The following is a 15,654-nucleotide window of genomic DNA, read 5'->3' on the forward strand; positions in this document are numbered from 1 at the left end:
TTTAGCATTTCACAAGTCATTTTCCAGGTGTCAAGGAGCTATAGTGCTTTTTTGTGCATCAGAATGCAATTCATAAAATTACATACTACAGCACAAAACCTGACTCAAATGTCGCTTAGAATCATTAGCATGGCCTTATAAGGAGATGTTTGACGGATCAAGTTACAAGTGATGCCTGAATGCTAATGTAATTTCCTATGAACCAGGCTGAAAGAGATGCAATCAACCCATTCCTGATTCAGACCACTGTTGTGTTTAAGAGGATGACAACCCCCTTTCTTATTGTCTATGTAATTCACCAAAATTGCCACTTACAGCCGCTAAGAGCAGGACGTTTCATCTCCAAGCTTCCTCTGGTCTTTGCTACTCATCCCATTTCTACTTCCTCCAAAAGTGCCACCACTTCATTAACCTTGCCAGGCATGAGATAAGAGAGGCAGTGCATCAAAGCTGCCTGCCCACAGAGAGAACAGAGCCCTGCATGGCTCCACTACACAGCAGCCATCACACACACTGGCAGATACACAGTCCGCAAACCATCCAACGTGCAAAAAAGACCTTTTGTGTTGCAAACTGTCATTCAGAATTTTTTCCGTTTGCGATATCACTAAGTTTTAAATATAATACCAAGTAGGGTGAAAACATTTGCTTGTTCCGGAGGTTTTAAAGCGATTGATTGAGAATGGAAACGCCAAAATAATTGGTCTGGGTCAGACTTTTCATTGCCTTAGACCCTGCAGAAACTTATTTATGGTGTCTCATAGCACAGAAGGTCAGGTACACAGTGCTGTCATCACTACTTAAAACCTTGAAAATGAGAAAATTATACGAGAAAAGCATCAAAGCCAACTTCAGCCCGATGAGTAACAACTCCCGACTTCCTCAAAGCATGAAAGTAGATGGTAGGAAATGTATTAACTGAGTCACAATATTGTTTTACTTGCACCACATACAAATCTCTCTGGTGCATTTAATCCCTCTACCCACAGTTTCTCAGAAAGGAGGATATAAATTATTTTCCTTTGGTGGAAACTGCAAATCCCTGTCTGGATTCTGTTAAAAGGCTTAAAATGTCACTAAATGCCAAGGCTGAGACTCCTGCTAACACGTAGGTCTTTAAGACAAGATGTTAAAGCGTTGAAAGTTACCTGAAATTGATGAGGTTAATATTCTTATCGCAAACTGAGGCTTCTGTGAGAGTGGATATTGAAAATAGCCAGGTAACCCTTCATATTAGAGGCTATCACGAGGATTAGCAGCATAAACACCAATTACACATTTAATTGTTTATTGTCAGTTGTATTTAGAAAGCCTGCCACAGTGCATAAATTAAAAGGATTGGGATATAGAGAGGGGGGAATTTGCCACAATATGGTATCATCATAAGTATGTATTTCAGTGAAGAAGACAAGGAAATGTTCCCCTAAAATAACAAGTCAAACTGCTGACTGCTAGGCTGAAAATTAGTAATTTACCATGAATATCCTTCTCTATCCCTTTACGGCCATTTGAATTTCCAAACCACGTTATAGGCTACTACCATGGAAGGGTCTGTCACTGAAATTCGAAATAGAGGACAAAGGGCTCCAGAGCAAATAGGTTTTCTTAGACACCATCCTCCGAGTTCTCTGCCAATGTGAATCAGAGGTAAAATACAGTGCATTAAGTCGACCTCTGAGGCAGCACAGAGGAGGGTAGAGTGAGACATTCTGCTATCTATTAAGACTTGCGCTATGTATATATTGTGTTTTGAAGGAATTTTACTGATCCACAAAACCAGCAGGAAAGGATAAGAGTGAGTCCCTAAGACCATGTGGTAAGCAACTGCAGTGCAGAATCTCAAGCAAGTTGAAAGTTGCTGTGCCGTTAAGGAGAAAGTCTGGCAGAATCCTGCATGCCCGCTGATAACATGGTTGGATTAAGGATGTTTAAGGGAAGTGAAAATTATTCATTTGAGATGGATGAAAGCTGCACTTGTCAAGTCTACCAGTCATGCACTTTATACATTTCATTTCCACTAGCCAGCATGCATAATTTCCCCTCAATGCAAATTTCTACACACTGAAAATTGTGAGCATATTTACCCCGCTGCCTTAACACATTTTCTGACACAGAAAATGGATCATCTCTATTGAACAGGGCACAAAACAATGCAATTTTGTTTGCAGAGGTGTGAGAATCTAATTTTGTGCAGGAAGATAAAGTCACAAGACTGTAGAATACAAACAATGGCTTTCATTTAAAATCCCGCCTGAATCAAAAAGAGACAATGTTTGGTTGCTCTGCTCATCAGAATGACATATATAGAAATCATTTTAGCACTTGCCCAATTATCCAAAAATGCTTTGAGTGTAATTACTGGTTTTAAGTCTTAAAAGTCATGGCCTCAGTGTTGGTCCTTGCGACTGAGTATATATAAACTGTATATCTGTCTCTCTATACAAATATTATGATCTCTCTGATGAGAATTAAGTCTCCAGCCTGGATGGCCAATAAATTAGAGGCACGCTTCTCGTTTACTCATCAGAGCTAATGAGCCTGATAAAATTACCTCGAGGATCATAATTACAGGCTAGTGGCAGAGACTCTGGCAGGGACTGGAATAAGACGACACACACACACGCTCACACACAGAATTTAGATTGTGTTGCAAGTGGCAGCGTACAACAGCTAACTTAAAGCATCACAAAGCACTCACGTCTGATTAATAGAATAACAGGCTAATATCAATGTGCACAAGCAAAGATTATACATTGTACATTTTCATTCAGGGAGCCTAAACAATTCAGCTAATGAGACGTATAGAAACCAGTGTTGTTTGACATCACCACATTTAAAAAAAAAAGAAAAAGTAATGCACTGGATTTACATTTTGTAAGGTGCTGAACAATAATACAATATCCACCTTTTTGTCAGTTCAAACTGATTTTACCACCGTTTCATAAAGATTAAGCACTTCATGGGTAATGGCATATTTTAATGAACGATGGCAGCCTGGACACAAGAGCTCACCTCAGAGGATTCCATTTCATCACACATTCACAGGATGAATTGTTTTACTTATGAATATTAATGTCCCTCTAATTTGAGGCTGTTGTTAATGCTTGTCGCTAGGAGCTTGGCAAATCAGGTCCCATTCCTGTTAAAACCATGTATTAGACACCCCCCTGACACTAAGCCCTCGCCTTTGATTCTTAATTGCAGAAGTGCAAGCATTTGCAGTAGATGGGGCGCAAAGCTTTAATTAACTCTAATATCACACATTCAGTCTCGACTGTCACCCACATCACGCATGGCATTTTGTACCAATATCATCCCCAACTCTGCTCAGCTAGAAAGACGTGTTCCAAGTTCATGATCACAATTTCATGCATCTCAAAATGAGGGATATGTAGTTTATAAGTAGCTGTAATATATTGACGGCAGTGAATTATCTTGATGTCCTCCTAAAAAACCCCCCCAAAAAACATATTTAAAGCATATATTGATGCAGCTCTGTGATTACTGCCCATCTTAAATGCAAACGAGTTGCAGCATTGTTGGTTTCTTACTGAAAGCAACATCTGATCTTGGCGTTGAATCATTGGTGAAGCTTGAAATATGGGAAGTGGTGTGATAAAAAGTTCAAGGATGTGTTTAAATAGAAAGATGTGTGCCAAAGGAAGCTGTTAAGTAAATAACTCAACATCTCATACACACTAATCTTCAAAGGATTTATTGGACTACAGATTTCAAGTTTAAAAATACTATAAATGGAGTACAAGTATATTCAGTAACACTTAAAATGCAACATTACAGTACATTCCTCGCAAACACTGCGAATGCCATTTTCACACATGAATGGCTCCACACAACCTTTGAACATTTTAATAGCTCAGGTACGGAGCATTTCTGATGCAGATATTAGTAAAGAGTAATGTTTAATTAAACCCGGTTTGCAGATAAAGAGCTCAATACAACCTATAGTTTATAAGCCTTCCCCGGCCATAAGCTACTGCTCTACCTAATCCTCTTTCACATAACATTATTGCATCAGCACAGCTGAACATTTTTGCAGCATTTATAAAATTAGCAAAGAAATTAACTGTCCGTACTGTGGCAAATTGGATTTCCAAGTTCTTGCCTTGTGATACAGCATACCCAGGCTGCCACCTACAGTACAGCGTGAGAGAGGAACTACAGTCTGCAACAAGGCAACATGTGTGGCTCTCCATTTTACACTCCACAGCCATTCAAGCTAAATTGTCAAGGCTTTTTTCTCCTGCTAATATACTTACAGGAAATTTGTTAAAATCCATTATTAAATAAATACTGAAATACTTTCATTTTGGATCAAGTCTTTTGAAGGATTACACATTTATTTTCACTCATATTTGCATGTGGAACAGCCAGTGTTCCCTCTGTAATTTAAAAACCCTGATAGTTAAAATGTTTAACTCTCGACATCCAATGTTTTTGACCCAGTGCAAGTTGAATTGCTAAAGAATTATAATTACATTCCAATCATTCAATAAATATACAGAATCTTTACATAACAAACATATCCATGAATGAAGACATTATTTTTCTTGTGACACTCCTCTACTGAAGTCAAATGAATAAAAGGGAAAATACACACCGCTGTATTTCTCACATAATTAAACAGCATTTTAAAGAAAAATTAAACGTGAAAAAAAAATTGTGAAAAAACATGGACACCCATTGTGAAAGCAAAGATTGAATGATATGATATTTAGAAATTTGCACTTCACTTAAATAACAGCAAAGAACAGAAGGTGAATTTTGAACAAAACAACATTTTAACTTAACTTTCACTTCAAATATTCTGAAACAACTAGAAACACACAACACACGATTTGATCCATTACATTTCCTTATTTAACATCTCTTCATTTGCCTTCTCATTAGCACACTATGTACTGCAGTACTTGAATGTTAAAACCATAAAACACATTAAAAGGATTGATAATAACGTAAGTTTAGTAAAAAAGTTCCTTCATTCCACTTGTCTTTTACTTCTTCGCCTGAACATTTTTGAGAGGGAGGATTTCCTCTTATATTTGGCTTTCTTTACTCCTATTCCCCCAAAAGAATAGTGCATATTAGAATGATTCATTCAAATTGGAAAATCTCTTCTAAAAGAAAAAGACTTTCATGCAATACTTACCAAGATTTTGCATCATTTCATTTAACTGCTGATCCTCCTCCACTTCCCTGAAATTATAGTTAAGCATTTTGTCTTATTTGCACATAATTTTGTTATATTACAGTATCACTCAGCATTACTGATCACTCATGTAAGGTAAAAAATAATTATAAGATGGATCGTGTTACCTCAGCCTGTCTTCATCCAGACCCTCCACTATTGCATTTCTGCCGTCCACTATCTCCATCAGTCTCTGCATCAACTTCTTCTCCTTCTGTTGCTCCTCTCTGGACTTTAAATGATCTGTAATACCACGTTTACAGACTTTAGTGCTGGACGAAATAATTCTAACAGAGGTGATGTTCAGAAGTGAGTCTGATCTCTACCTGGTTTCTCCAGCAGCCTGCGAAGTTCCCACTCCACACCTGGCTGCTGCTGCTCCAGCTCCTGAGTCCTGGCTCTGAGAAATGCATTCAGTTATCACATATATAAAAAAAGTAAACCTAATTAATTATGCATGCATACATTTTAATTATTTCTAGCAGTATATAAAAAGTGTATAGGAAAAGAACAGGCTTTCCTTTCGGATTAATACCATTGGAAAATATTTCAGGGCAATAAGTTATTTTATAGAATTAAAAAGAAAATAGCTAAAAATAGCACAAAGTTGAACACAGACTGCAGTAAAACCCTCCCTAATAAAATTAATTACACCCAAACTATGAGATGATTTAAGTTATAAAACAACTCACATGTATACAAGCTCTGACTCCTTCCGAATGTACATCTGCTTCTTTCGTATCAAGTTGAACCAGTCGACCATCAGTGGGTCCATTAATATGTCTCCCTCCCCCTCTGGAAAACACAACGCAACATTTTTCTTATGTTAGTAAGATACAAATTTGTGACCCTTGACAATCTTTTATCAATTTCTAATATCTAGGCACTAGTATGTGTGAATCTGCATATACACACATACGAATAATCAATAATATTAACACCTCTCAACCTTTTTCAGACATTTTTGGAAATGTGCATCTACTAACCACAGTTTAACACAGGTCAACTAAATGTTTCTTACTTGTGAGTAAATTAAATTCTGCAGGAACAAATTAAGCTCAGAGATTTCAGAGTGTTCAGATGGAAATATTTAAATCTCATTTTGGCTCAGTGCTCTCCTTATAATGCAGTGACGAAGGTTACAGAGCAAGCTGAAGAATAATTGTTTACATTCCCATTAAACATGTTGGTTGACTTAAAAAATTTTTTAAATAAATGTTTATATCATTTTATTTAATATAACAATTGAGAAGCCTCCCCTCATCCAGAATCACAGCGCATCAACTCCTAGTTTTCATACCACTGTACTAGATACACATTAATACAATTGAGTGCAATAATAAATGAGGTTTTGGGATTATCGGGCTGCAGGGGGCAGGATTGTTGAGATGGAGGGTGACTCCCCTCCTGGGACCATGTTAACACTTCACTTACGGGACTGCAGCAGTCAATAATAATAATAATAATAATAATAATAAGAAGAAGAAGAACACAGCCCTGCACCTGAGGTGTAGGTAACCTTAAATCCGCCATGTGCTGTAGAAGATATGTACAACGGTTAAGAATTAAATTAATTTACTGTATAAGGCAACGTACTATTTCAATAATTGCTTCATTGCTGACATAAACACCAAACATTCTCTGGTTCCAGTTAATCGAATGTGAGAATGTATTGCTTTTCTTCAAATATGAAGATAATCTAAAAATCTCAGGGATTTAGAGTTTAGAATTTGCCGTAAGAAATTATAATGAACATTTCTCATGATTTTCTGACATTTTACATTTAAAAAAAAAAAAAGAACAGATTAATTGATAATTATCATTAGTTGCAGCCCTACAGTATTAGTAGTAATACACAGGCCCCTGCATTCCCATCTAGAATATAATTCCTCATCTTAACCTCCAAACATGGTCTGAATATGCAAATAAACATGCAGGGGATGTAGAGCAACACAGAGGGAATACATGATGAAGCACAGATTTGTCTTCATAACTTATTCAATAATAATTTAGCAAATATCCAGTAGGGATTAGCTTTAATTTATTTATCTAATGCCAAAGCGTGAAGCTTTGACAAATACTGTGATTAATACACAAATCTAAAATGTTATAGGCTGTTTAAATATTTTCCTAAAGCACTATTCATGGTTTATGCATTCCTTCAGTGCACCACTTTATTATGATATGCACTGCAACACAACTTGCATTTTATGCTTTACCAAGTCACACTGGAATACCTGAGTAGGTGGATTAATAGATTTTTAGAGTGAATATTTTCCAAACCCAATTAGTGACTAATCCATCAAAACACATGCCAAAGACATTTTTACAATAAGGACAGATGGGGAAAGGGACCAAGGACAAGATTCTGCCATCACCAGAATAAAAATGTGATTTTATTCTGAATTGAACTTCAGTGCCAGGTTTTACGATGACAAGTTGAGAAGTAGATGATCTCCTGGGTGTAGTGCAACTGATGTCAAATGGTGGCCAAGCGATTGCATGCTAAGGCTTCCTGGTTGGCAAGTAGGAAAAATAAATAAATAAGTACGCAATCGACCAGAATATATATTACTATACCCAAGTCATGTTGACCTTGAGCAAAGCAATCAGGCCCTCTACTCCCACTACCTCAAAAGAGAAGCAACATCCCTGTGGGCTGTCTGTGCCTCTCACCTCATTTGGCTGCAGAAACAGTAATAGAAACGGCAGGTAAATCCCTCCTCCGCGAGTTAATGTGTGTGTGTTTGTCCCGTGTGAGGCAACCAGGACACACAACTCTGCACCAGAGACGCTCTCACCGAAGAAGCAGTGGGATTCAGCAGTTTGCACAAATACAATAAAATATCAAAGTTTGTGTCAGGTTTATTCACTGCAAGAGAGCAGAATTGACCATTGCATCGTCAACTTCTGCAGCAGAGTAAGCGAGTTTGCGGGAGTGTTTATTTTCCAATTGCACAGCTTGTTTCTGACATGTCAACATTACATTTTGTGGGCATGTCTAAACAAGGAAAAGGAAGAAAATGGAAACTACAATTACCGCCTCCTGGTTGTATGCCTCACCCAGTCAGTCAAGTTGCAGTTTACATCTATGTCTGTCAGAAACGTCATCACTACATGTAATTGTATCCAAGTAGACATTTGTGTGAAATAATTAGCATATGAATTCTTGAGCTTTGGACAAAAACGTGTCTTGTGAGGTCAATATGACCTTGTCTGTAAATCACCGAATTTTAAACAGTTAATCTTTGAGACCAGGTGGATTTGTTTTTTGCCAAATTTGAAAAATATTCACTCAAAGCTTTCCTGAGATATTGTGTTCATGAGAATGAACCGGACGTGCGTACGGACAGACAACGCAAAAAAACATAATGCCTCTGTCCACGTCTGTTGCCGGTGCAGAGGCAAACAAAACTGTTGCAGAGGAAGAGGGACAGGAATAAAGTACCTTCCTCACTCCTGCGGAGTTTCTTTTCCAGCTCCACACCCTCCTGCTCCAAATGAGCCAAGTTTGTCTCAATATCATTCAGGTCCTTTTCAATCTGCTCCACTGGAATGTGATAAGACTTCACCTGATATGAAACAAAAGAACTTAAGAGTCACAGTATAAGTATAGATAACTTTAATTTGAAAATTCAGACTTTGGACACTTAACGTAAAGAAGGTCGTCCATTTTTTACTGGGAATATAATGAAAGCATATTTGTAGAGCTGTTAATTAATCTCTTAAGAGACTTAATGGAGGGAACTTACAGAGGGTGACCTCATTTCAGTCCTGGAGGCGTTGGTGGGTGACAAATACTTTCCCTTTTTAGCACCTAAGAGGTAGATAAAATAGGATTAGATGGTCCTTTCATGGCAGCTTTTCAGAAAAGCATTGTCACATTTGACTTCACCTGATTTATTTTCAGCAAAAAATAACTGCTTATATGAAATCAACAAGATGGCTAAGGCCACATATGTGTGATTTTGATGACATTTTTAAAAAGCTGGGAACCAACCTGACGGATTTCTGTGATTGGCTGAAGCAGTCGATGAAGAGCTAATAGATTCCACAGCTGGCCGTCTGTTTGGGGATTTCACAGGCGAGTAACTCCCATGCTCAAAACCTAAAATAAGGACAAGAAGGTTTACATGGTGTAGATCTGCAGAGAGTTCAATCTGCTAATGCTTGTTCTAGCCATGCTAGGGGTGTGTTGGAATCACAAAGTTGGGCTGTCAGTCATATTTGGGATTTGTGAAGTAACAATAGAATCTATAGTACACACACTCACAAAGAGCACACTTATTTTAAAGTTGCTCAAATTTTCTCAACTTTTTTTTTCAATTTCCAAGTATGCACACAACCCTGCAGTATCATGCCCCTCTCTGTGGATGGCAGGCTGTTAAACTATATTAATAAGGATCAACTATCAATTGGAGTCATTATAAGAAAACAGGTACAAACATTTCTGTGGTTTAAGAGCATGTCAGAAGCTGACACAGTTGGTGACCAACCGGTGAACATAGTGGAGAATTATTATCACATAAAAAGCCAAATATTTCCCTTTAGGAATTTGTAAAGATCAAAAACCGTGCTAAAAGAGAGTGGATTTTGGACTTACATTTGCAAATAGTACATTCAACACACACATAACATATATGGATTGTAACATTAGTCTGCCTAGACATTATCCTGACTAGACAAGCTCAAAAAATAGTTACAAGTACTATATTCTATGCCACAATGCACCTATTTGACAAAAACACTGAAGACAAAGAGTGCAAATTCTAAACTCTAACTACAACCTGACTTCAGTAGCAGAAAATGATTACTACACAGAATGGACTCACCAAGGTTTCCAGAACCAAGCTGAGGTTTAGGCGGAGAGACTTCTTTAAAGTCTTCAGGAACGAACAGAGAAAAACTATCTGGAGGTTCTGCAGGTGATGAAGCTGAGGGAGGCCTCGTTGTTTTGACAGGGACATAAGAGGAAGGCGTGGAATTGAATCCTGATTTATGTTGCTCAGTTAAGGCTTCAGTTTCAGACTCTCTGAGAAAGACACAAGGAAATGACCCTTTAAGTGTGTTAGCATTTAAAAACGATATAAAAGGTGCATCATTTATCAGACACAGATTGAATACACCTACTGTATAGGCTGAACATAAAGAATGAAAATATAAGAACAGGCCTCACCTTTTATTTTGTAATGATAAAAAGGTAGGGATGGGAGGAATCATCAGCAGGGAGTAGAAATGAGAGAATGTAGTGTTAGAAAGGGGGAAAGTTCAGGCCCGGCACTCCCTGGGGCTTGTTAGGATGGGGGACAGAGCTAGCTGCTGCGCTCTCAGCCAGGCAACATTAACAGAGACGGAAGAAGCTCGGCGATTCTGCATTCTGGAGAGTGAATAAGCTGAATAGTCAGCGTTATTTGAAAATAAATCTTGTCCACCTGTGAGACATTCCCACGTCCACCTAGTGAGTTATTAGGAGATAGTGAAAACTAAGATTAATTAGGGATACTTACTTTAAACCTAGCTCGATTTTCACAGGTTTGAGCTTCAATTGTCCCCAGACTGGATCTGCAGACAAATGATTTAGACAGAAAAAGTTTAGGGAATGACTTAAAAGCAAAGCTTATCACTACTTCATCCGTCACTTGAATGTGAGATCATTCTTAATTTCAAAACCAGTGGGACATAATCAAGACTTTTATTTGACATCTGCTTTAGCAATTAAGTGTGCACTCAAAGCAGTTCAACTTCCTGCACACAGTAAACAAAAGACTCTCTAGTCTCTTCTCCTTGTCACACTCACATGAACAGATGATAGTAAGTGCAGCTCCTGGTTTCATTATCTAGTATATTACATGAATGCTCCAAAGTAACTGATTCTCACCTGCATATCTGTAATAAAGACCCAAATTAGGCTCTAGTCTGTGCATGAGACAATTAGATAAATTCACAAACTCCCTGTAAAAGTTTTGGTGATCTGGATTTTGAAACAAGTTGGAGTAATGGTCTTTATGTGGTCCATATCAACAGGCAAAATTAATGACTTTACATGACAACTTCTATAAAAAAAAAAAGTATAATTTGATGACCATTTCTATTAAAAACCAACAGTAATTGTGTTTCTGTCTGAAAAGCATGCGACTGTCAGGATGCTGCACCCATGCATGCACATCCATCCAAAGACTGACAGTTCAACTATGAAAGTTCATTAAAAGTGTGAGACAGAAATTAAAATGTCAGTTTCCAGCATTGTGGATGTGGCTGTATAAATAGGGCAAAGATGACAAAAGGGCTTTGTTTTCTATGAATGCGTTGTGAGACAGACAGGGAGAATGAGGGTGGGGGTGGATGTTGGCTAGATGTCAAATAATGGATCAAGAACAACTGAAATGAATTTAGTAGCGCTTGCCTTTGGCAGTTGTGTGTACAGTTGTTGGCCTTGTGTTGTCTTTGTTGATGGCCTTCAGACATGGCGGTTCCTTATTGTTTGTCTGGCTGGTGGAGGGCTGTCCTGCCCAGTTTCCTGCTGGGACTTGGCTGCATTTATCTTTTCTCAAACCAGGGCTGTCAGCTGAACTTGGCTCATCTCCAAACCTGCAGAGAGGGGAAACCCTCACCATCAGCCTTAATAACAGAAGTTCCAACAGAACTATACAGACAGTGGTATGGACTAGAAATATCTAAATACTGCATAGGAGAGTCCATTCATGGCCACAGAAAGTATACAGTACAATACTCACCGGCTCTCTGCTGATCGGATGGTGAACGAGCGTTTGTTGTTATTGTTGCAGTTTTCCTCTGCCAATTTCTTTCCGATGCTTGTCCTGGCTCTGCTTTTCTCATCATCAGTACTCAGTGGGACCTTTGGCCTTCCTAAAACACTTGAAGGCTCTGTGGGCTTCCTGTTACCTACTGAGGCCTCTGTGATTGGCGCTGCAGCCTGGAAAAACTTCTGCCGGGCCGTCTGCGTCTTATGTGCTGAGGCCGTCCAGGACATGGAAGGTGGATTAGGACTGACTGGCTTCAGGACAATATCCAGAGGGGCTGACAGCACAGAAGAGGGGCGTGGTGCAGGCTGGGTCTGGCTGGCACTATTTAGTCGCCCAGCTGAACTGGTGGGTCCGTTTTTGATCGCAGCCTCGGAGGAGGAAGGTTTGCAACTGTTCTGGTGGGCGTTACAGATAAAAGCGTCTGGATTCTTCCCAGGTTTGTAGCCGCCTGCATGAAGGGTGTTGGAGCATTCACTGCATCTGGTGGAAGTTTATGAGCATGAAATAATGAATGCAATAAACAGCACACGACAGGAAAGTATCAATGAATATTGATTCAATTCTTACTTGAAACAGCTTCTGTGATAGAGCTTGCCTTCCACAAAGTGCCTCTGAACCAGATGAACATGGCTCTTGCATGCAACACATTTGCTATTGAGAGTCCCATTTTTGTTGGTGTTTTCTGAACGAACTGTCTTCTGTGGAAGAAAACTTAAGAGTGAGCCAATGCCTCTATCCAAAAAGGTTTTTCCATTTCACTTTTTAACATTAACTAACCGACTGAAAATAAACAAACACTTCTCGTTCTTATATGAAAAAGATGTACAGTTAACACAATCATAATTTCAAATGTTACAGGACGCATTGTGACATGAGCACTGACCTGAACAGCAGCTCTGGCCGTCTTAGGGGAGGTCTGGGCAGTGAGATTTGAAGGTAAACAATTCTCAATGGCGGTTTTAGACACAAAGCTTTTGGCAACCACTGGGAGGTTTTTCTTCTCTGATGGCTCCTCCTTGGAGCCCTCTGCTGGCCTTTTTACACCTCCCACTGAGGAAAAGTAAAACACTATCAGTTTCAGTCATCACACTGTAGCACAAGAGAGAACTTGCAACTCAAACTTATCCACACAGTTGCTACGGATATTTGAACCAGCCATATTCTCACTGGGAGGCCGTCCTTTGAAGTAGTTGTAGTACTGGGAAACGTAGGTCAGAATGCTCAGCCTGTCTGGGATCCTTAAAGCCACCATATCTTCTGCATCTAACAAAGCTGGAATCCCCAACTTCTCCTCTGCAATCTGAAAAGCCTTAAGAAAAGAAAAATCTCAGTTTAACAAACAGCCCTTGGTTCATTTAATAGTAGTTTATGATGCCCCAAGTAAACACATTCTTTTGCTGTATAAAACAACATGGTTTTCACAGGGCTCTGTAATGTCAGCGCCTACAATTACAGCATGTGTAAAAATGTCAGACAATACAATCCACTTTAAATAGACTAGCAGTATTCTGTGGCTCGGCCCGGAGAGGTCTGGGAATGGCTGCATAATGAATAGCACACTTCCTGTGAGCTTGTCGGGATAAGAAAGGGGATGGAGGGAGCAGCATATCGGGGCATTGTTTAGTATCAGCCTGGACATGCTCATTAAATTTAAAGCAAAGCCCTACTGAATACCAAGTCTGCTAATATAAAAGAAGGGCACAAAAGATAAAGAATGTGAGGATCTGTTTTGCTGGTTTTCCCACAAACCCACAGACAATTTCTTATTTAACAACTCGTAAAATAACCACCTGTAAGAAACATGACACTTTTTCATGAAATATAGAAGGGTGTGAATTACTGTAACATTAACATCCTCATGTTTCAGTACAGGGAGCATGGTCAACAGTTGATCAAAACTAAAACCTGATAAAACATTATTCTGTGGCCACAAGTCTTGTTTAAAGTTCTTCTTCGTAACATTAAAGAATTAAACAACAGTGGCTTCGAGTGAACTGTCATCGTGAGGATCGAGTGGCAGAGGATAGCTAGCCTCATTCAAAATGAATAGCCTGGAGAGCCTCTCCCCTGAGCTCAGGTCTGTTGCTGACACTGCCATGATCATCTAAGACAACAAGGAAGTCGTACAGAGTGCAGGGCCTGTTACCCTCTGCAGGAAGCTGGTAAAATGGAAGAAGTCTAAATAATTGAGATGTCCCAGTCGTGCTGCTCAGGTCAAGTGGGGGTTAACAAATAAATGAGGTCAAGTGGACAGAACCAGAGTAAAGATTCAGAAACTTTAAGTTTGATAAGAGTCTTAAAGTGCTAGAGAGATGTACTTTATACCAAAGAGCTTCTGGTGAAACTTATCTGCTGGTAAAATGTTGAAGCAGCTAAATATTTTAACAATATGCTGCATAAAGTAAATGTCAAGTCAGGGACAAACACTGTTAGTATCTCTGGATGTGCCGTCATGTGTAAGTGTATATTTTATGCTCCATCAGATTTTGAAGCTCCAGTATGAACTCTGTTCCACTCAATGCGACAAAAGGTTCAACAACTTGACATCTTACCAGTCTGTTGTTCTCAAACACATCCTCCTCTTTGAGTGAGTCATAGTCTCTGGGAAAACAGAAATACAATGAACAGAGGGAGAGAGAGAGAGAGAGAGAGAAGTTAGAAGTTAAGTCATAGAACATCATCTAACTAAGACTCTGGGGATTTCAAAATAAATATAAAAAAGGTCACATTTTCAAGTCATCATTTAGTTTAAATCATAGAAATTATATTAAAAAGGCAGCCCCAACTAAATAGGTCACAAGATTTCAAAATAAAAACAAAACTTTTTTTTTGTTAATACTGAAAAGACACAAATAAAAGACGTATAATCCCTTGTAGAAACTGCAGGAAATTATTGCAGTTTATTGCCCCCCAGGACTCAACAAAGACAACCGAGCCCCGGCAGAAGATCATTATACATGTTAACCACATTTCTAGAAGTTCACACTTACATCAGGTCCGGTCTGTACTTGTGTATCAGCGCACAGAAAGCCATTCCGTTCTTGAATGAGGTCGTCATGTTGGTGATGGCCACATCTCGGTAGCCATCACACTGCGTTTTACACCACTGCTCCAAAGCCTTGATGGCAGCCATGCTCCCGGCGCGCAGCGGACGGAGACACTGTGTGCGTCAGGCGGAGGCTCCAGTGTGGAGGAGTCGTAGAGGAAAGAGAGGTAAAAACAAAGTGTGTCTGTCCAGGGTTTGGCTGTTAACTGCGGCGCTGCAGCTGTGTCCTGTTTCCTCCTGTTCTACCTGGATGACCTGCGCGTAAAGCTGCTGGTGTGCGTTTCTCCGCTCATTACACTAATTGACACCGACTGCTGATACGTCATTAACAGCAGCTGAATAAAACTCCACTGAAAGTTTATCATGAACTTTTTTTTTTTTGTTGCAAACTTGCAAACTGAATAAATGCAGATATATTCCTAAAGAAAACATCAGTGACCTTGAACAAACTTTCTAATGCATATTTATCAACATCAAGACAATTCGGTATAGTATAAATCCATCATATTATATTATTTAGTAGTCTGGTCATATCCAGTTGTTGTGATATACTTTCAAACAAGTTGACAAAGAAAGTCTAAGTCTTCAAACTTAACCATTTTCTTTCTGATTCTGCTTTGGTCCCCATATGGAGGGTA

General features: G+C 39.0%; 1 protein-coding gene across 2 annotated transcripts; it reads right to left on the minus strand.

The window, feature by feature from the left end:
* Nucleotides 1–3,721: 3,721 nt before the first annotated feature.
* micall2a (mical-like 2a) lies at nt 3,722–15,334 on the minus strand. 2 transcript variants are annotated; one of them, XM_054607309.1, is made up of 17 exons: nt 14,961–15,334; nt 14,523–14,571; nt 13,138–13,279; nt 12,854–13,020; nt 12,538–12,668; nt 11,941–12,450; nt 11,610–11,794; nt 10,714–10,768; nt 10,039–10,238; nt 9,207–9,314; nt 8,959–9,023; nt 8,655–8,778; nt 5,899–6,001; nt 5,533–5,606; nt 5,335–5,449; nt 5,168–5,214; nt 3,722–5,076 (listed from the first exon to the last, which is right to left on the minus strand). In XM_054607309.1, the coding sequence occupies exons 1-17, from the start codon at nt 15,101–15,103 to the stop codon at nt 4,997–4,999; spliced, it is 2,298 nt and encodes a 765-aa protein (XP_054463284.1). In that variant the 5' UTR covers nt 15,104–15,334; the 3' UTR covers nt 3,722–4,996. The 2 variants fall into 2 exon arrangements, with proteins under 2 accessions (XP_054463284.1, XP_054463283.1); XM_054607308.1 differs by having other exon boundaries at nt 13,102–13,279.
* Between the last annotated feature and the right edge of the window lie 320 nt (nt 15,335–15,654).

Source organism: Anoplopoma fimbria, chromosome 11 (genome assembly GCF_027596085.1).
Source record: "Anoplopoma fimbria isolate UVic2021 breed Golden Eagle Sablefish chromosome 11, Afim_UVic_2022, whole genome shotgun sequence".
Lineage (NCBI taxonomy): Eukaryota > Metazoa > Chordata > Actinopteri > Perciformes > Anoplopomatidae > Anoplopoma > Anoplopoma fimbria.

Bases quoted from the DNA above. Each gene is read 5' to 3' on its own strand.
- micall2a (XM_054607308.1), bottom strand. From the start codon at position 15,103: ATGGCTGCCATCAAGGCTTTGGAGCAGTGGTGTAAAACGCAGTGTGAT. The intron at 11,795-11,940 runs GTGAGTATTGTA...CCCTCTCTGCAG, and splicing joins ATCCGATCAGCAGAGAGCCG to GTTTGGAGATGAGCCAAGTT. The intron at 5,607-5,898 runs GTGAGTTGTTTT...TGCATTTCTCAG, and splicing joins GAGTCAGAGCTTGTATACAT to AGCCAGGACTCAGGAGCTGG.